This window comes from Pavona decussata, unplaced genomic scaffold (genome assembly GCF_977016875.1).
Source record: "Pavona decussata unplaced genomic scaffold, jaPavDecu1.1 SCAFFOLD_53, whole genome shotgun sequence".
NCBI classification, from domain to species: Eukaryota; Metazoa; Cnidaria; class Anthozoa; order Scleractinia; family Agariciidae; genus Pavona; species Pavona decussata.
Genome location: NW_028145475.1, coordinates 5,073,117 through 5,093,035, shown reverse-complemented (window position 1 = coordinate 5,093,035; position 19,919 = coordinate 5,073,117). Strand labels below are relative to the sequence as shown.

Here is a 19,919-nt window from a genome sequence, read left to right as displayed (position 1 = left end):
ACTTTGGTCAGCGGTTACCCCACGCGGCAAGAAACGTTGTCGAACGTTCAGCAAACTTTGCGGAGTTGTTGCTTCACTTTTTAATTTTTTATCTGCTGGAACTGCGAACATCTTAACCGCCAAGATGGTAAGTATAGCTTTAAATGCATCTTAGGTTATTAAAGTTTTCGTGTGCTACATTATTTTTCCCTTTTCTCCGCAGACGGTGGGAAAGAGTTCCAAAATGCTTCAGCATATCAACTTCCGAATGCGTTGCACACTGCAAGATGGCCGCAGTTTTATCGGAACTTTTTTAGCTTTTGACAAGCACATGAACATCATTTTAGGAGACTGCGATGAATTTAGGAAAATTAAGCCAAAGAGTAGTAAAGCACCAGAGCGAGAGGAGAAGAGAGTACTCGGATTGGTCTTGTTGCGAGGAGAACATCTTGTATCTTTGACAGTTGAGGGACCTCCATCTTCTGATGTATGTATGCCACGTTTTACAGTCCTACCTTAGCTAGCTTGGTTTGAGTCCTGTGTTACGGTCACTGTAAGAAGAACCAATTGGACAATGAAAGCAGTAGTTGTACAGAATTTTAACTTGATACCTTTCACAGATCAGGTTAAATAATCAAAGTTACGTTGACATCATCTCTTTTCCGTTGTGCAACTGGCTTTCATGTCTGAGTGGCTATAATTAAACTAGCTACACACTGTAATCGTGGTTGTTGTGAAATGGGTTCATGAAGGGAAACGTACACATGCCTGGCCTAAAATGAACAGCACAAGAAAAGAAAGCAGTTTTCCTTGTGCAATATACTTTTGCCCACTCTGCAGAAGGAACCAGCAAAATAAGTACTAGAATTCAACTAAATTGTATTGTGTTATTAATACCAAACACTGTTTTATTTTATGTTGAAATTATGACGAAGTATAACAGAGCTTGGAACTATTCCATTCAACATTGCATTTCAACATTAAAGGAAGTAGATGGTTATGTGTGGTTCCAGAATATATCTATACCTCCCCCACGGAAGGTTTTTTTTGGTTTAAATCCCCCCTCCCCCCAGGAATTTCCAGTTTTGTCTCATACTTTCCTTTAAAAAGTTTGGCTTTTGAGACCCCCCTCCCCCTCGGAATTTCCAATGACCTTCCTTGGGGTGGGTATGGATATTTTCTGGAACCGCACAATCTGTCCAATAATAGCTCTTTGAGAGCTGCTAATTTCATCAACCCTGAGTGTAGCAGCTGTTAGACTTAGACGTAGCTCTTGAAGTAGCTGTTGTTGTCTTCGGGGTTAAGGGGGCACTGTTTTTTTTTTCAGCGCATTGGTATTGAACCCATAGTGCAACATGACCCAATTTATTATGACATTAACCCATAACGCACCGTGCCGGCCAAAACCGGCCGTGATTTTGGCCTCATCTGCGCGCACTCCACGATTTGAGCCTACCTCCCCTAGAAGGGAATTTTTTGTCCCCTATTGTTCTTATTGTCTTCAGAAAGGACTGACCAATCAGAATCCACTTACTGCGCATATATTTTTAGGTCTTAGGGGGGCCCAGACAAAAGAGCTTTTTATCTTTAGGAATTGGTGTCCGATTTCAATTTTTGTTGCCTCGTGGGCCGCGCGGCTAAATTTTTAGTTGCCGATTTTCGCGTTTTCCGAAGGAAAACACACCTTTTCGAAATGGTAAATCGAAAGAAGAACTGCTAAGGAATACTCAACAGTTTCGACAGCGAAAATCCGAGAAATAACGGGGAAGAAATTGCGCTTCGAGTACGAATTGTTGTTTTATCCAGGCGACGAGCGAGCGGACAGCTCAAATCATTATTCAGGCCACGGGCTTTCTGCGAAATTTTAGACTACTTCTGGGAATTCAACAGCCAAAAAAATACAGGTTTGATTGTGAATTTGTACTGAAATACTATTCTAATTGACCGATTCTTTATATTCTGAACAGTTTTTGCGAAATTATTGAGAAACGTGCCCCGCACGGGTCGATAAATTCGCTTCGAATTGGACTTGTTGTTCCTTCAAATCGCTTGCGCGTCGCTCGTCTCGCATTTATAATTATACGCGTTTCTTTCTAAGGCGTAAACAAAGACTTTTCTGAATAAATTTTTCATTTAGGAAAGCTTTCTGTGTGTTTTTCTTTCTATTTTCATTGAGAAAACGTGACAACTGTGTAATCTTGCGTAAACAAACACATGCTCTCGAGACGGATCCAATTTCGCCCATGTGACGCGCGGATCAAATTACATCGAAATTTCGGAAATTTTTACCTTCAAGTTTGTTTTTTGAAAAATTTTTAATTGGCAACTAGTGTATTTTATTCCATAATTAGTAATTTTAACTATCTTAGACCAAAGGGGTGTTGTTTTTTTTGCCCTGTAAGTTATGTATTTTTACTGCACATGGGTTAGGAAATAACCACTTTGCCAATTTTGCTGAATTTTGGAAAACCTCTGGAAACGGCTGGTGCTTAATGGGTTAACAGTCTTTCACCAATTGTTCAGTTATTGGTCTAGTGCACTGTATGCTGCTGCACGTTATACAGTAGGCCTTGCATGCTTTGACTGTAGTGGGACAAAAAATGCAACCTGCTATGTGGACAAAGGCAGCCAAATGTCACAACCCAGTACAAGCGTAACTGAAATAAATCATTTGGCGGTTTTTGTGAAACAAGGCTTTTGCCATGGTAAATGCCGAAAGTAATTTTGAATGTGAAAGTACTGTCAGTTTGATGGAGCTAATACTGATATCCTTATGTATTTTTAGTCAAAGTCTAAGCTGCTTGGTGCTAATGCTGCTCCAGGGGCCGGCATAGGCCGTGCTGCTGGGCGTGGAGTACCTGCTCCTTTGGCTCCTACCATTTCTGCTCCACCAGGTTAGTAGTTTAACCCCTAAAATCAAAGCAAAAATTATCCTATCTTGTCCCCATGCTTTTCTTATAAAAGTACATGGGAGAAGTTATGTAATGTCAAGAAAATTCAACTTGGGCGATCATATTCTTAATTCTTGTGACCTCAGGGGTTGAATAAGCATTGATATTACTAGGAGAAATTTGATGCTGATCCTGTTAGGGCTTTAAGGGTTAAGGGTTTGTCTGTAGGGTACACTCTTGTTATCTTTGTACTATTTCATGAAACAGCATCAGTGCATTTTAGTACCATAAGCATTAGATTGCTTGTTGAGAAAAGGATAATCGAAGGTGCATCCTAAGGTGAATGTGGATTTCACAAACTAATGATTGAAAGAAATGTGATGTTATATTTTAAGCCCGGTGAATAATTAAAAATAACAATAGAGGCGTTTTTTCAGTCAGTGACAGGCAAACTCTGAAAAAAGAAAATCCAAGTTCTCCAAACAGGAGTCAAACTTATGACCTTCTGATAATTAGTTCAGATGCTCTACCATTGGGCTACAAAATACTTGTGGAAGCTAGGTCATTAAACTAGATTCATGTGGTTTTTTGTAGGACTTGCTGGACCTGTGAGAGGTGTTGGTGGACCAGCTGCACAGTTAATGACACCGCAAGGAAGAGGGGCGCCAGTTGGTAGGTTTAAGTTTTTAAATTGTAGTGTTCATTCTTATGTGCTTGGTTTGTGTACTTTTGTGGGCCTTGAACAAAATATCTGCTACCTGTTTAAAATGGAAAACGTAATGTTATGTCTCAAAAGTTAATTCTAGGTGTCTACTAGTTGCCTACTACTCAAAACAATTTTGACTAGGCTGTAGTTTGGTTTGAAAAGCTAAGATCTACCTCATTTTTAATAACAAGAGGAATGTATTTCATTGGCAAGTGGAATGCTGTCCTTTTGGCATATGGGTAATGTCATGATCCACCTTGGGTTTGAAGTAATCCCCACTGTTAGCTGTTAAGTGTCCCGTTTATTTGAGCACATATACCATTATGGATAATTTCAAAGGGTTAACATACAACCTTTTCGTAAAAGCTAAATCGGTGATAGAAAGCGTAAGTTATTTCTTTTGTTCTCTATTTGAACTCAAACAAAAGGAACCCACCAAGCATCAGGTCCTTGTTTGGTTGCAGTTGTTTTGAAAAGTTGTGGGTTGATTCTTGAATGTGTTTCTTACTTAACAACCAATCTCTGTATGATACCAAGCACGAACTAATTAATATTGATTGTAAACTTAGCATAGTTTCAACCATAATTTACAGCTTTACTAATAAAAAACTAAAATGTTGGGGATCAGCTTCATAACTACTGACTGCATTGTTCTTATGACATTGAAACCACATTCCTTATAGACATGGAGGATGGGTGCTTGGGGCTTCCAGAAGCCTCCTCTACTGGTCGCCAGGCCCCAGTTGTTCAAAGAGTTAGTAACTTTATCCAGCGGATAAATTGCTATCCAGTGGATATGATGTACTTCAACCAAAACAATTTATCCGCTACATAATGACTTATCAGCTGGATAAAGTTGTCCACTCTTTGAAAAACTGTGCTCTGATCCTAGATGGAGATTGCCCCCACGAGTAATAAAGCCATGAGCCCCTATGTTGTAGCCATGTTATAACCTTTTCCTGTTATTAATTATTTTATCAGGCGGACCCCCACAGCAGGGCCCACCATCTTCAGTACCAAGTTCTATGCCAGGACCCCCTGGGGGAGCACTTGGTGCACCCATGAGAGGGCCACCACCACCCAGACCCCCTGGGGGAGGGATGCCACCAGGAGGTATGTAATTTCAAGAAATAAAGTAAAATGCTAGAATTATTTTTGAAAATATTATGTATAGACAACTGTTCTTCAGAGTTGTAGTAAGTCTTATAAAGACTCTGAAGTATAGTTGGCAAGAAGAAACAAATTAGAAGAGGTCAATTTTCTTACATGGATAGTTGTTAGACACTCAGCACCTTCCAACTTAAAAACATTGCAGCACAGATTCACTAGTGGTAATCCTTCTTTCATGTACCAAAACAATATTTTTGATATACACTGTACCAATAGTGAAATCAAAAGATTACTATTTAGTAAAAAAGCTTAGCTACCTAATAGTGTCCAGAAACTATTCTTCAGAGTCTACAATAATGCAGTCTAAAGTCTTATCACAGGAATTTTTATTGCATTGCTTTCTTCTTGTATTAGTAGAAGAAATAGATGTACAAGCAGTCAACTTGAAAAACAAATCTGAAATTAAGTGTCTTCCCTAGAGTTTTTGGTGGAAACAAAGTAGAGATCAGGGGAATTAATACAACTCATAAGTAGTATACTTTTTGTTTGAGTTGCAGATTCGTAAAGTGAAACGTGACAAAATACTAAAACCAAAAGTAAAATCTGTGGCACTACGTGTATTTCTTCATGAAAACATGATGCTTGAAGTTATACTATATACTAGTTCTTTCACATTAACTGAATATTTCCATGGGATCTCCAGGTCCTCCTCCAGGTATGCCCATGAGAGGTCCTCCCCCTGGTATGCGCCCACCAGATATGGGTCCTCCAGGCAGGGGCATGATGCCGCCTGGTATGCCACCCCCAGGCATGATGCCCCCAGGAATGGGCCGTGGACCCCCTGGAAGAATGCCACCACCAGGACTTATGGGAAGAGGTAAGGAAGTTCAATATTTGACCAGATGCTGGGTAGTTTTAACCAGAAAACTCCTCCCTTAACAGCAACTCCAACACGTTAATTTGGCTTATCTTTGTTATCTGCATGTTTTTTTCTGTTATTTGTCTATGCATTCATGAGCATGCACTATTTATATTCAAATTTGCATCTTCTAAAACATTTGCACTGAATAGGGCAGAAGATTTTGCTGACACGTGTCTGTTAAATTGAAAACCGTTGTTTTATATCAAAAAGTCTAGTGTCATCTCAAAATGTAACTTCTACCAATTTGATAACCTTTGGACACAAACTTGGGCGGAGATGGGAAAAAGAGGGGAAAAGCTTTCACTTAAAAAATTCTACATAGATTTACATTTACTGGTACCCTGGATTCCAGAGGTTATTTTTTAGTGACACCTGTATACAAATTTCTACAAAAGCATAGACATGTATCTTATATCTTATAGAGAACAATAATTATTCTTTGGATTCAAAGATTTTTTTTTACTGCATATTAATAAATATTTTTGTTCTTGCAGGTCCACCACCTGGTATGCGGCCACCACCCCGTTAAGTGAATTGTTAAAACCTTAACCAACTAGAAATCCCTCGTAACAGCCATGGTGTAGTGTTGTCTTGTGGAAGAAAGATACTACTCACTCATCATCGGCAAATTTTACAATGCATTGAAGGAGTTGATGGGGACCTTGCAAACTTGACTTTTCCACAGTGGAATTCAACTCTACATTACAGATAGCATGACAAGGATCCCAGAGTGACATTCTTTTTGTGTTCTCTCTGTTATTAATTTTTTGTTTTGTAAATATGAACTTTATAGGCTTGGATATTTGAACGCTTTAAATGACAATAAATTACCTGCCTGTTACTTGTCCTTTGTGCCGTGCTTGTTATGTGGTGGTTACTTGTTCATTGGGAGGAAAGTAAAAGAGGGAGTGGGGAAATTAGGATAAATCCTAATAAACTGTATTAGGGTTTCCCAAATCTCCTATAGTTTGACTTATTCCCTGCCTCTCCCAGTGGAGCATAGGTCCATGGAAACTCCTATAGTTTAATGCAATTGAAAAACAACGAGAGCTTGTGTAATCACATGAGTTAGAGGGAGTTCTGTTTTATTCACAAGCAAACACAGATGCAGAAAATTGTCCTTTGTGAAAAGCAATTTCGGGTATAAAAGACGCCCGTGGAATGGCTTTGAGTAAGTAGTCCTAAAATTCCTTGCCCAAGAAACAAACCTCAAGAGCCCTACTCATTTCCTTCTACAGAGTTAAGGTGGTTATTGTTTCTAAATGAAGAAGCTGTTGTATTGAAACAAGCGTCGTTGCATTAACCTTAGATGGCCCCATGAATCCAGCCACAAAAATGGAATTGTAACACGTTGTAAACGGACTCGCCCTAACCTTCGCCCCCACCTCTTCCCAATGTGATCAAATGCCTCTATGCAGGTGTTGAGCTTTCTTCACTTAAAGGGGGATTCCATGGAAAAAGAAGCTGCAATGAAATTATTTTCGAAGCTCGGGCCATCATGCTTGTTTTCAAGCTATGGGGCTGTGGCATGCAAGCACTTTAACTTGTGATAGCAGCTGATTGAAAAACCTAGCCTTGAGAGAGGGACCCATTCCTTACAGAAAGTTACCCTCGGAATTGAAATATTAGAATTCTTGTAATAACACAACAGTGTGACAGTAAAATACCTTGAAGTGCCAAAAGAGGAAACTGATGAAATAATAGGGCGATTTGGTCATCTGCACGCTACCAATAAAAACAGATTGCTATAAACATTCCGTAAGAATGTATTGGATGTATCATAGACCTTATTCCACAATGGCTACCATTTTAATATTATTTTTTTTTCGTACTCTAGCCCTTATTACCTCGTTCATAAGCTCCAAAATAATAAAAAAAGTAATGTTATCTTGAACGAGGCTAGTAGGGCTAATTTGAATGCAAGTTAAAGAATAAAATGGAAGCCATTTTGGAATAAAGTTCAGAGTCGTATAACTTTTTCTTTTCTTCCTTCCATCTTAATAACCATTTCTTGTTGAGTTACTTCGTTTTGTTAATAAGCACCCCTATAATCTAATCGCCCCCTTCGAATGAGTGTGTACCCCCTCCCTCCCTCGCACGCTCCCCATGCAGGAGGGGATTAGAGTACGCGTTTTTTATCCACATGATCGAAAACGCTCCTTTCAAGTTGCTTCTATCGATACTGTTACCTCCTAGTTTTCGAAACCTGCGTTTCATTTGTTCGTCAACGATAAATTTTAAAACCGCCGTTATCGGCCGAGACCCTTATGAGGCCTCAACGGATAGCAAAAAATTCCCGTTTTGAATGTAAAAACGGGTGCGTGTGGACTGAGCATTGTTAATCGCTGCAAGTTATTTTGATTTCATGCCATTCTGCAAAAAGAGCACCATCACATGCAAACAACCTTTCACATGATCTATCAGGCATCCATTTTCTTTTATGCATGCGGGAGTTGGGTCTTTGTTGCTTTAAGATCTTACAGAAAAGAAAGGCCTATGAACTCCTGTCTTTCACGGCTAAGTTTTTGTTTATAATCCATTTTCAACTGTATTAAAATTGGACTGTTTTATAAAGCTGTTGCATTTCGTTCATTGTTGTGTTTCCTTCGATAGCTCAGTTGGTAGAGCGGAGGACCGTAGAGTGAATGAAGTCATCCTTAGGTCGCTGGTTCGAATCCGGCTCGAAGGAATTACTTTTACCTTTTTGTTTTTCACTGTTTCATTGTTCGAGGGTAATAAATAATAGTGCCTAGCACTTAATAGACTTGTAGCCCTCAAGTCTAAAATAAATACGAATAGATAAAAAGAAAACAACATCAACAAAAAACATGCATAAATTACAGATACACCAGAATTTTAGATTACAATATACAAAATCATTACTATGGTTGAAACAAAAAATAATTACTATGGTTGAAATAGATCTTTCTTTTTCAAGTAGGAAGTTAACATAATTATTCTTAAAAGCACGAATACTGGCTTTGTTTCGCAGATTCAAGGGTAGCTCATTCCACAGTTGAGTTGTGGTGACAATGAATGTCTGTTTGGAGTGAACTTCACTATTAAGTTTTAAAGCTTCACTAATATATAGCGCTGTTTCTTCGTTAATCCACTGAAAAGCTAAAGCACATTTAATAACCTTCACTTCCTCACAAAAAGGTAGCCATTTGAGCCTATTAAACATTTCAGCCGAAGGAGAGAGTTTTAATTCGTGCATCTAGGATAACCCTTGCAGCCCGTTTCTGCAACCTTAACACTTGAAGGACGGTGCCTACTGATAAAGAAATATTTTTATGTGGTTTATGAGTATGCAGGGAAAGCAGATCTTAGCAAGGGCTTTTGAAATCATCAAAGAAAATGGAAGGGGGGGGGGGGGGGGGTAACCACGCATTTTTCAGAGATAATTAAGCAACAATTATTATGAAAATAAATACCTGCGAGGTTTGTCGTTCCTTCGATAGCTCAGTTGGTAGAGCGGAGGACTGTAGAGTGAATGAAGTCATCCTTAGGTCGCTGGTTCGAATCCGGCTCGAAGGAATTTTTTTCATCAGAGTACCCTTATCAGGGTCTTGTTTTTTCTTTTTTCTTTTTCTTTTTTTTTTTCATTTTTTTTTTCATTTTTCATTTTTTTTTTTCATTTTTTTTACATTCCAGTCTCAGAATTTTTCACTCAATAAATTTAAGCACAGAAAGTTCTCTTGGGTTTGTAAGTCTATGTAAAGCCCTCTATTTTCCCGTTTCTTGTTCAGGTAGTCAGTTTACGGGGTGAAAGATGTTAGTAAAAACGTGAAGAGCTTCGACAGCCCGGACAGTCGCTGATTTTCATGCTTCGAAGTCAAAAAGTGTTGATTGTGATCTGGGATGTGTCACAGGATTTCAAGGGTATCAGTTGCTATGCTTTCTAGACTACACCACCAATAAACAAACTACAGTTGCATGGGTAATGAAGTTTATTAATTATTATAAATATAAGAAGGAGCCAGGGAGATTATACTGTAAGGGAAGATACAGCATTGCATACCATTATTTTAACGTCTTGTGGTTATGTCACTCCATTATACGGCCTCTAAAATTGCATATCAACCACCGCCGCGTTCACTATTTATCATGTTTTGCTGATGAGAAAGCACCACCGCTGCAGTGCAAGTTCGCTCCTCGAACTCTATTTCTTGCGATCTGTGTTCGAAATCCTTGTGTGAGCGTTATTTTCTTATGGGGATTATCTTCTTTTTGCGCTGTGAATCAGTATTGCAATCCCACGTTCGAATCTTTGTCTGTATCTTCCATTATTTTTCCTTGTTTCTATCTCATTCCTGTCCGTATATTTTCTCTCTGTACATGTCCTCCCAGCTCATCTTCCTATTTTGCTTATTTTCTCTACGCGTTCCGGGGAAAACGTTTTTACAAGCGCTTTGCGCGAAGTTCTTGCTCATGAAAACTACACGATAACGGAAATTCTCACTCTTTGTCAATAATATATCTAACTGGACAAAAGTAACAAAGACAAGTTATGGTCCAAAGAGACTCTAAATAAATTGAATATTTGATTCACTGACTGTAGAAAGAAGGATTATCTTTTTCAGTTTATCAGCCTATTAATCATCGAAGAAATCTTCCCATTCGTGAACGACTTTGTCCTCGTGTTCGTCTCCCCAGGACTCCTCGCTATCAGAGCTGACATAAGTTTCCATTTCCTTGAGACCAGCAATGGCATCTTCCTCTTCTTCTTTCTGCACTTTAGCCACCTGATGAAAAGTGAAATGCCAAAAATTATCGTTGAAATCATTTTCCTTTAGACATTATAGGTCGAATGTGTTGTTTTCCCAGAAATCTTATGATTAATATGTCTGTTTAGAATCAGAATAATACTCGGAATGAAAAAAAGAAGTAAATTGACGTTCGTGAAACGTTTTGCTCACCCTGTCCTTAACTTTCTTGGCGTATTCCTCTCGTAGTTGCTTCTGTTTCTTTTTCCTTTCAATTTTCTGCTGGTGGTTCACTTTCCTTTCCTTGCTTTTCTCCATCTTATGTTCAATGCTGGACTCTAGCTGCGTCTTTTTCAAAGCCTTAGCCTCGGCAATTCTGCTAATTTTCTGTGAGACTCTGGTACCCGCTTGCTTTCTATATTCCATCTCCTCGGTTCGTTTCCTCTCTGCCGCAGCCTGCTTCGCATCAATTTTCTCTTTTGTAGCTTGAGCGGACACATCCGCGGGATGTGGTCGGCTGACACCAGCCCTGCTTCGTGCACTCTCTCGGATGCGCTCTAATTCCTTTAGCTTCCTTTCTTCAGCAGCGCGCATTCTCTCCTTAAAATCTTCCAAACTTGGCGCAGGAGCCACTTTTCCACGTTTTCTCAAGCGTGCAGGAACTCTCGCAGAAGAACAAACTGTCTTCTCGTTACAAGAAGGAATGTCGAAAGTAACGGGCGTTTTCATCTGTAGAGGAAGGCAATTAGTTGAGCTCAGAGGCTCAGCTGAGGCGGTGTTAGAACTTGAAGAAGCGCCATCAATTTGCAATGCCAGGATTTCACGCGCACTTTCAAGAAGATGTTCCGAGTTGCGTTCAACAAGCGGTACGGCTGTGTACGTGGAGTTGATGGCAGGTAGGACTGGCTTTGTGCAATCCAATGCGCACGGGACAACTTCCAACTCTTCATGCCGAGAACATCCTGATTCGGTCACACGCGGACTTCCATCATTCAATGAATTGTTGCTGGGTACTACCGGCATAGAAAATGTACTCGATTTACCATTTCGCTCTCCTTCTTTCCAGAATCCTCTGTCTTCATGACATGCCGAGTCTTCAGCCACCAGCTTGGTTTGACTTTTGACTTGTTTCGGCTCGGGAAAAATAATTATTGCTGGTTCAACCCTATTAGAGGGTTTCTTCAGCTTGGACAAAAGTGATCCACACATCTAGATTGTATTGAAAATCTCCAAAAATATACTTGCTGTGAAACAAATATTTACAACGCGCAAAACCGTTTCAACTGCTATGCTAACTCGTAGAATAGACTTTGAGTTGCCTTGGATTCGTTTATTACGTACTTACGTATTCTTGCGCGCGCGTCAGTATTTTTCTAAGCAAAGCCGTTGGTTGATTAAAAGGTGATTCCATTGAATTGCATTGCGCATTCTTACTGTGCATTAGCGCGCGCTAAGCGTGCGCACACTGAAAACATGCATGGTGTGGTTTCATTGATGCTAAGTCCATCCAATAACGTAATGGTTATTTTCTCCTAAACGAGCACCATGACTAGGTATTATCCTCTTTATGTTTAAAATTTTTTAGAAAAAAAATTGACGACAGCAAAATGAGTTATTGCCAGAAATACGAGCACTCGCGGGTATAAAATAGTGATGCTGAAAACTTAGATGCAAGAAACGTTTTGGGTCGATACTGCTTCATATTGTGCTTAGCTGCCAAGAAAGTCATCTTTATCTGCCGAATATACTTCATAAATTCTATGTATATCGTTTTTCTAAGTTCTGCTTTATCCACTACTTCTAAAGTCTAAAACTCTTAAATCCTTTTACCGTACAGATTACTGTCGTCAAATCCTTCGATAGCTCAGTTGGTAGAGCGGAGGACTGTAGTGTGAATCTGAGGTATCCTTAGGTCGCTGGTTCGAATCCGGCTCGAAGGATTGATTTTTTTTCTGTTCTTTTCAGTTCTCATAATTTTATACCCTAATCCTGGGATGTAATAGCAAACCAGGACTGATTTGCGTCTTCTTTCAGTGAAATAATTTTTTGGGATTTAATTTTCTCGAACGTTTTGACGGTTTTGATTAAGAAACAGCGACAGCGAAAGACCATCATCTCCTTTAGCGGTATGAACTTATTTCGTCTAATGACAAATACAATGACTCTGATTTCTCTGACATAACGGGCAACATAAAAAGAAGGTAAAAATCAATTTATTTCTGTACACAGTCAATCCTCTTTTTTATTCATAATAATGATAATAATAATAATAATAATAATAATAATAATAATAATAATAATAATAATAATAATAATAATAATAATAATAATAATAATAATAATAATACGAGAGAGTGCACAGTAATAAGTAATAAATCGATATTGAGATGCCGAAGCCAGAGGCTTATATGGCACAAGTCATACAGGAGATTAATCAAAATAGTGCAATTAAGAGTAGAAGACTAAGAGAAATGGTATGTCTTTATCCAGCCTGTCACGCGGTAGTTTTTAGGGTGATCGTTTTACATTCCTCCTCAATGCCCTTGAAAACGACTACGTGAGAGGCTAGTCTTTATCAGACAACACATCATTTCTAAATAAAAGAGAACGTATTTTTCAGGGAAAGCTATTGCCGAACATTTCTGTGATGAAACATTCTCCTCGTATTTCGTCAATCCTTCGATAGCTCAGTTGGTAGAGCGGAGGACTGTAGAGTGAATGAAGTCATCCTTAGGTCGCTGGTTCGAATCCGGCTCGAAGGAATTTTTGTTTTTTTGTTTGTTTATTGTTTTCAGCTCAAATTCTGGAAATGTAAACAGGACACGTTGGATTTCGAATGTTATAGACCTGCAGTTAGTTATTTCAGTCAAAGAAGAAGAAGAAGAAGAAGAAGAAGAAGAAGAAGAAGAAGAAGAAGAAGAAGAAGAAGAAGAAGAAGAAGAAAAAGAAGAAGAAGAAGAAGAAGAAGAAGAAGAAGAAGAAGAAGAAGAAGAAGAATGGTTGTATGCTTTTATAGCAATACTATGTATTTAGTTTCGTGCAACTAAAGCCACTTGTTGTTGTTTACTGAGTCTATTTTAAAACATAAATCTTACCAACTGAGTTAATAAGGTGATTTGCAAAAAAGAAATTCGAGAGCTCTTGAATTTCTTTTTGTTGGCGAAATTACCTTATTATTAACTCTGTTGATAAAAACAAGCATTCGTTTCTACTCCTCCACTGATGCAGCACCACAGTTTCTTCAACTCCGTTTAATTAGTTTCATTGTTATAGGGTCAGCCAACGAAAAACTCATCAGATACAGTACTTTAAAATAATAGTTACTGCTCCACGTGAGTGCGTGATTCCTTCGATAGCTCAGTTGGTAGAGCGGAGGACTGTAGAGTGAATGAAGGTTCGAATCCGGCTCGAAGGAATTCTCTTACTCCTTTTTTCCGTCTTTTTTTTTGTAAGCGCAACGAAAGAGCCATCATCGCAAACTTTGTTATGAGATATTATGTTTTCCGTCTTCTTTTTTGGTGAATTTTAATACGTAAAAATAACTAAAATCAACATGTTTGTTTCTGCGTGCCACTGCAAGGTTATATTAATAAATGAAATATTAAAGCAAGTTATTCGCGAAAGTGGATTATACAACTCTTGTCCTCATGTCTTTAGTGAAATTCGTCAGTGCACCGATCCAGCCAGGCGTTAACTTGCACAAAATGTTCTGCCCGGAATTGTCTTAGCTTTGACCAAGTATTGTAATGCTAATACAAACAGTTATTTGCCACTGATTTTTCCAAGAAAGCAATAATGACGTACTTTGCAGCCATTGGTTCCTTGTGATAATCCATATTCACGTGTGACAGCAACGTGTCAAACTTTCGAATTTGCCTCAAATCTGCCGAGTCGTTGATGTGTACGGATGTACGGCTCGTCCTTTCCAAAAACATAAGACAAAGTCAAGGGTTTTGCGAACTGTCTGGAGAGAAAACTTTGGGAGATTGAAAAGAAAGGTAAGCTTAAGTAGTTTGTGAATGTTTTCCTTTCTTTGTACGCAGATTTCTAAACGCTTGGTCGTCGAAGTTACCACGTGCGTTTCGGGCGAGTCGCTGGTTCATTAGGTCCAAAAACGTTTCGTTTGCTCACAATACAAAATTTCCAAGGTTAAAATTATGTGCAGAGAGCTTCCCAATAAAGTTACTATTTCTTTTCAAATTTAGCTGTTTAAGTTCCCAAGTCATTAAGCTGAGCGAAATATTGTTGGAAGACACTACCCATATTTGTTCGCGTTCGAAGCATTTCCTGACTGTTGAGTGTTTTCCTATCAATTTAAGAAACGCATCGGTTTTCTTTCGGTTTTAGCTGTAAATTGGCGATTTACTCGTCCATGGAACGTAGATTGTTAAGAAATAAACACTGGCTTTAATTATTTTAATTACTTGCCTCTCCTGATAAAAACTGCCTTGCAATTTTCATGTAATTACACTGTCGCACCTTATTTTATCTTCAGGACAAGGACATCAAAGATCATCGAAGGGATGACAGTAAAACAGGAGGAATATACGACTCAAGACAGTGTAGGAAAAGAAGGAGAAAACAGCAAACAGATAAGATTTTAGGTGTTATTTCATCTTGATCGATGTCAAATGCTGGCTTTTATAATTCAACCATTCTCTCTCGTACAAATCGGCAAATTGTATTCTTGCACAAAAAGTTGCGAATATCTGGCTAATAAGAGGAAAAACTTGATGGATTTGTCCTAGAAAACTACAACTGAACTATTCCAGAACAATATTAAATTTACTGTATTGAAGATGTACTACCGAATTAAAAGGGAGGTCTAAAAAATGATTACAATTTTGATAAGAGAAAGATTTGAATTGTGTTGAGCCACCATTTAGAACGGCCGGAGGTTGTTAGTATGGGCAGGAATTTCAACATGGAGTGATGCATTTTTTTTTTACTCTTTTTTGGCCATTTTTTTAGATGTATACAAGCAAAAATTCCAAAAATTTTCAGAAATCATGCTAAACAATTTAAATCAACATTTGAGGACGGTGCCTACTAATACCGAAGTTTTTTTGTGCGGTTTATGACTATGCGGGAAAAGCAGATCTTAGCAAGGCCTATTGAAATCCAAAACGAAAATTGGGGGGTAACCACGCATTTTTCAGAGATAATTAAGCAATAATATCTCTAAAAAGCGCCAAAATATAAAGCAACGTATGGGATTTTTTCCCTAAATTGAAGCTTAATTATCTCTGAAAAATGCATGGTTACCCCCAATTTCCTTTTGAGATACCAAAAGCACTTGCCAAGTTCTGCTTTCTCCGCATAGTTTTAAACCCTCGCAAAATTATCCCTCTATTAGTAAGCACCACCCATAGGAAACCCGAGTATCTCGAGATGCGCAGAACGTATGCGCAGTAACAATAGTAGGCACCGTCCTTAAGAAATCAAAATCACTGTAGGATTATTTGAAGCGGTAAAGTATCAAATTTGAATGATCTATTTTGCGGCTTTTCTCCGTCAGAAAGTCGCAATAATCGCTCGATGTTGAAATGATCCTGTAATTTTATAATATTTTTACTCTAGTTCGATTTGCAATATGCAGCTTTTAAGATGGCTACGAATTTGATTTAATTTGGTGCATTTCCCAAACGTAAGTTTCAAAAAGAAAGGGCGGATCTAGAAACATTCATTTAGGAATTCAAAATTTACGATTTTGGGCCGGTTTAGGATAACCGGACAGAGAAAAATGATTGGTTCAATTTGTGGAGCACATTCCTAAAAGTTCACAGCAGAGATTTTCGTACTAAAATGATTTACAGGGAAAAAAATTCAAGTAGCAAAGCCATCTTAAAGAGCATTTCTGTGTTTGTTTACGTGGAAACATTGGGAGCATTTATTCGTGTTAAAATTGAAGGTCTCGTTATTAAATCCGGCAACACATACTACAATAGTTTCGAAATTAATCGCGCTATAAAAGGGGCTCGACATCTTTCGGACTTTTCACGCCGCTTTGAGAGCAACATTTTCAGTTTCCGCATGGGCAGTTTGAAGTTATCAAAGGCCTTTTGTTATAACTTGAAAATTTTGAACCTGGCTGTAAACCAAACCCTTTCTAATTTTATCGCGACAAGTCATAAATTGTATATCTCCGCCAATAGCCAAATTTTACAATTTATTTAGAGTGGTATGACTAGTTGTCAAATTGCCTTCTTTGGTTCCATAATCGTCATAAAGGAGATCTAGTTTCTCTTCAACATCGACAGAAAATGTATTCATGTGAATATTTGTTGAAAATGACAAAAAAAAAAAAAAACAGATTAAAATTACGCTGTGTTAGTTGGAACAAATAACTCGAAGAACGAATTTTAAAAAATGATGATTATGCATGCTTTTTGTCATCAACTTGAGCGCGAGGTGTTGAAAAACAAAAAAACAAACAAAGAATAATTTTACAACTGATTTTTCCCATACCGCATGGTAAGAATATTTAAGAAATGTAAACTGAAAACTGAACGACATTTTAGTTCTAACAGAGAGCCTCCTTTTATAGTGCATCTTCATGTTTCAAAATAGAGACCGAATTGGATGTCAAAACGTTAAATCTTTCTTTTTTGATTAAGTTCCAAGTTCTTCTGTTGAAGAATCAATTTTCTCAGGTTTTGTTGCCTTATATATTGTTACGTAACAAATCGAGAACACACGAACAAAATGTCTCCATGTTTTGTGGCACGCACCGTAAGCAAAGGTAATCAGTCTGGTTCAAAGAGCTGTTACTTTTGTCAAACTAATTATAAATGACAAAATCATTTTTTTTAATCTTTGTGAGGAACGTTTAGGAAAATCTAGGAATTTTTCAGTAATAACATTTGAAGCTTCTTTAAAACGACTTGCAATCAAAAATACGAAAATTTAACATTCCTTTTGTATAGCCAATTGTAAAAATAAATTTAAAAAGCAGTGAAAATTGTACATAACAAGATCCAAATTGACTGGAAACTAATTCAAGGTCAGAGAAAATTTTTGACTTCGTTGGCAAGATGTTTTTCGTCAATGATTTCACTGGACTGAAAGAAAAAAAAAATTGAGGCAAAAAACAGCAATAAGATTTTGTACAAAGCCGGGCATTAAGATGATTTCTGAAAAATGTATTAAATTTGAATTATCTACTGCAAGTTCAACACATTGACAAGATGATTTTATTTTAACCTCAAAAATACTTAAAAGCCTTCCTTTCTAAAACTTGTCTGAAGAATCGCAGGACCAAACTACTTTCTAACAAGAAAAATAATTTCAGTTTATCTTTTTGAACCAGACAGATTGGCTAACAAGGCTGTGTGCTTTATGTTGTTAAGACCAGTTGTAACACAGGGGGAGAGAAAATGACTAAATAAATTCAAGAGAGGACACCCTCCCTTGGAAAAATTTAAAAGAGGTAAAATATATTTTGCAAAATGTAAGAAACGATAAGCAAATGAAGATGGAATTTTTGGTTTTGCAACATAAATTTAGAAGCATCAGTTCTATTCCTTGTGCCGTTTAGCGGAGAACAAAACGTTTTCGATCGCCCGGTGTAACAAAACTGGTTTTCTGGGATGGATAGTATAGCAGGCTATCAAGTAGTTTAAGCCCTGAACTGACATTGATCATGCAAAATATTTTTCAATATACCACAAAATACACAGAAGCAAACGTAAAATACAGGCTCAAATTTGTAAATCAGTGAGAATCGCCGATCTTTACCAAATTCTACTTCAGGGCCTAAAATGTTTGTAGCCTGTTTCTTTAAACTTATATTCCTGTTTGGTAGAAACAACATCTCGTACACAAAACTGAGCCCATGAAATCCCTAGGACGTAGGTCGGTTTTTACACTCAAACAGAATATTACAAACATTGGAAAACTTCAAATCGAGCTCAGTTTTGCTACGAGGTGTTGTGTTATTATTTGGCGGGAAAATTTTTAAGCAACACTCTGTGTATTGATTTTCCAAAAGTGTTGCCAGGGGAAACGCTGTGCAAATTTTATCAAATTTTCCCGCCAAAAGACTTAGTATATATAGAAGGATAAAGTTCAGACACCATTTTAAACTGATTATTCATTGAAAATATGTAAATAGAAAGTAAAAGTGAATAAAGATTACAACTGAATTTAAAGCAATGTTTGTTTACTGCAATGATTCAATAACTGTTTATTGTCAATTGAACTACGTCATTACTTGCTAATTAACTAAAAGTAGCTATGAATTTTTTTTTTTTTAAAAATTGGCGCATGCGTATTTTTGGGTGCCGTATTTTTTCTAAGTTTTTTGGCGGGAAAATTCGAAAGTTTTGAACATCGATCAAGTACAAAGTAAACACTGTAAAAAAAAATCGGCGCATGCGTATTTCTTCTAAGTCTTTTGGCGGGAAAATTTAACTATTTATCTATTGGCTAAAGAAATTTTAGTACCGTTTACATGGTAAAAATGCGGCAGTAACCGAAAGCAAATGAAACTGTAAACAGTGCAATGAAAGAATACACTTTAGATGAGAACTAATCACTTTTACAAGTAAATTGTCAAAACAAGAAACAAAAACTTAGTTTGAAAACTAATCATTAATGTCACGGAGTCACCACGTCAAAAACGTTAACCAGAAGGACGTGTTTTGACTACGCCAAAATTTTTAATACCTTGAAGAACTATGTTTCTCCCACTGAAAACTATCCATTTGGTTCCAAGTGATCAGATTGCGGAAAGCGCAGTAAAACTGAATTTTTCCTTTGCCATATTACCCACACATCAACTTTTCTTCGTTTTCTATAATCTAAACGGCTGGAGCAGGCACGATATATCAAGGCATTCTAATTTGTAAATATTTTGAACAAGTCCCAAGAACGCACCTTTTAAAAAGACAGAGTGATTTCTCGAAACTCTTGAAGCAAACAAATTCAATTGACAGTATTTAATTACAAGTTCTTTACATTGAAACGGTCAGAAAAAAAAAATTGCATTGCTGCATCTAAATTGCATTTCTCAGAGCTTTTGTTTTGGTTAAATCACTCTGTCGAGAGAAATGATCTCAGCGAGGTGGAACTTTCAAGAGTAAACACACCGAAAAATACTTGTAAAAATGCACAATATGAATACGACGACAAATTGTAAGCAGATTGCGCCAATTGCAAGTCGAATAGATCTATTAAAATGCATGAAAATATCAATTTTAAACAAACTGATTAATTTGAATTTGCTTCAAGCCAAATAAATAATGTTTTAGATCGAGTTTTTCAGTATCCATGTGTTTCGACTATCGTAAAAATAACCTTGATATTTTACTACAATCTTTGTTTAACATGAAGCGCAATATAAAAGAGCTAGAAGAACCTGGTACTCTCAATATCTATAAGCATTTTAAATCTCGCGCGCTTTTTACAATTTTTAACTCCATTGGAAAACTGTATCCTGTAACCCTTTAAACTGAATAAATTCTATTCTCAAACAAAACTGTGAAGATGTATTCTGTATCAAAGTGTATGAAATGAACAGTGTAAGTTTATAATTTGTTGTTGATTAAAAAAAAAAACTACGCGAACAGATTGCAAACTATATCAAGTGACGAAAGATTTGCATA

The 19,919-nt window shown here is 37.4% G+C and overlaps 2 protein-coding genes, 1 long non-coding RNA gene and 4 other non-coding genes across 7 annotated transcripts; 6 read left to right on the top strand and 1 right to left on the bottom strand.

Moving 5' to 3' along the window:
- Positions 1-8: 8 nt before the first annotated feature.
- On the top strand, positions 9-6,454 carry LOC146480670 (small nuclear ribonucleoprotein-associated protein B-like). Its single transcript, XM_085109849.1, has 7 exons — positions 9-127; positions 203-466; positions 2,765-2,873; positions 3,465-3,542; positions 4,558-4,689; positions 5,390-5,563; positions 6,103-6,454. Exons 1-7 carry the CDS (start codon positions 125-127, stop codon positions 6,135-6,137), a joined length of 795 nt encoding a protein of 264 aa, XP_084965975.1. The 5' UTR covers positions 9-124; the 3' UTR covers positions 6,138-6,454.
- A 32-nt stretch (positions 6,455-6,486) lies between these two features.
- Positions 6,487-6,691, top strand: LOC146480669 (uncharacterized). The gene is made up of 2 exons (XR_014864746.1): positions 6,487-6,555; positions 6,612-6,691. It is a non-coding gene; the product is annotated as an uncharacterized LOC146480669 (long non-coding RNA).
- Positions 6,692-8,211: 1,520 nt separating this feature from the next.
- Trnay-gua (transfer RNA tyrosine (anticodon GUA)) lies at positions 8,212-8,297 on the top strand. The gene is given in 2 exon segments: positions 8,212-8,248; positions 8,262-8,297. It is a non-coding gene; the product is annotated as a tRNA-Tyr (tRNA).
- Positions 8,298-9,059: 762 nt separating this feature from the next.
- Trnay-gua (transfer RNA tyrosine (anticodon GUA)) lies at positions 9,060-9,145 on the top strand. The gene is given in 2 exon segments: positions 9,060-9,096; positions 9,110-9,145. It is a non-coding gene; the product is annotated as a tRNA-Tyr (tRNA).
- Positions 9,146-9,540: 395 nt separating this feature from the next.
- Positions 9,541-11,636, bottom strand: LOC146480666 (uncharacterized). The gene is made up of 2 exons (XM_085109347.1): positions 10,528-11,636; positions 9,541-10,353 (listed from the first exon to the last, which is right to left on the bottom strand). Exons 1-2 carry the CDS (start codon positions 11,521-11,523, stop codon positions 10,204-10,206), a joined length of 1,146 nt encoding a protein of 381 aa, XP_084965473.1. The 5' UTR covers positions 11,524-11,636; the 3' UTR covers positions 9,541-10,203.
- Positions 11,637-12,167: 531 nt separating this feature from the next.
- Trnay-gua (transfer RNA tyrosine (anticodon GUA)) lies at positions 12,168-12,254 on the top strand. The gene is given in 2 exon segments: positions 12,168-12,204; positions 12,219-12,254. It is a non-coding gene; the product is annotated as a tRNA-Tyr (tRNA).
- Positions 12,255-12,990: 736 nt separating this feature from the next.
- On the top strand, positions 12,991-13,076 carry Trnay-gua (transfer RNA tyrosine (anticodon GUA)). Its single transcript is given in 2 exon segments — positions 12,991-13,027; positions 13,041-13,076. It is a non-coding gene; the product is annotated as a tRNA-Tyr (tRNA).
- Positions 13,077-19,919: the final 6,843 nt, after the last annotated feature.

Excerpts from the sequence above, each read along its gene's own strand:
- LOC146480666 (XM_085109347.1), bottom strand. The coding sequence starts at position 11,523 with ATGTGTGGATCACTTTTGTCCAAGCTGAAGAAACCCTCTAATAGGGTT. Across the intron at positions 10,354-10,527 it reads CCAAGAAAGTTAAGGACAGG|GTGGCTAAAGTGCAGAAAGA; the intron begins GTGAGCAAAACG and ends ACTTTTCATCAG.
- LOC146480670 (XM_085109849.1), top strand. Across the intron at positions 2,874-3,464 it reads TACCATTTCTGCTCCACCAG|GACTTGCTGGACCTGTGAGA; the intron begins GTTAGTAGTTTA and ends GGTTTTTTGTAG. Across the intron at positions 3,543-4,557 it reads AGGAAGAGGGGCGCCAGTTG|GCGGACCCCCACAGCAGGGC; the intron begins GTAGGTTTAAGT and ends TTATTTTATCAG.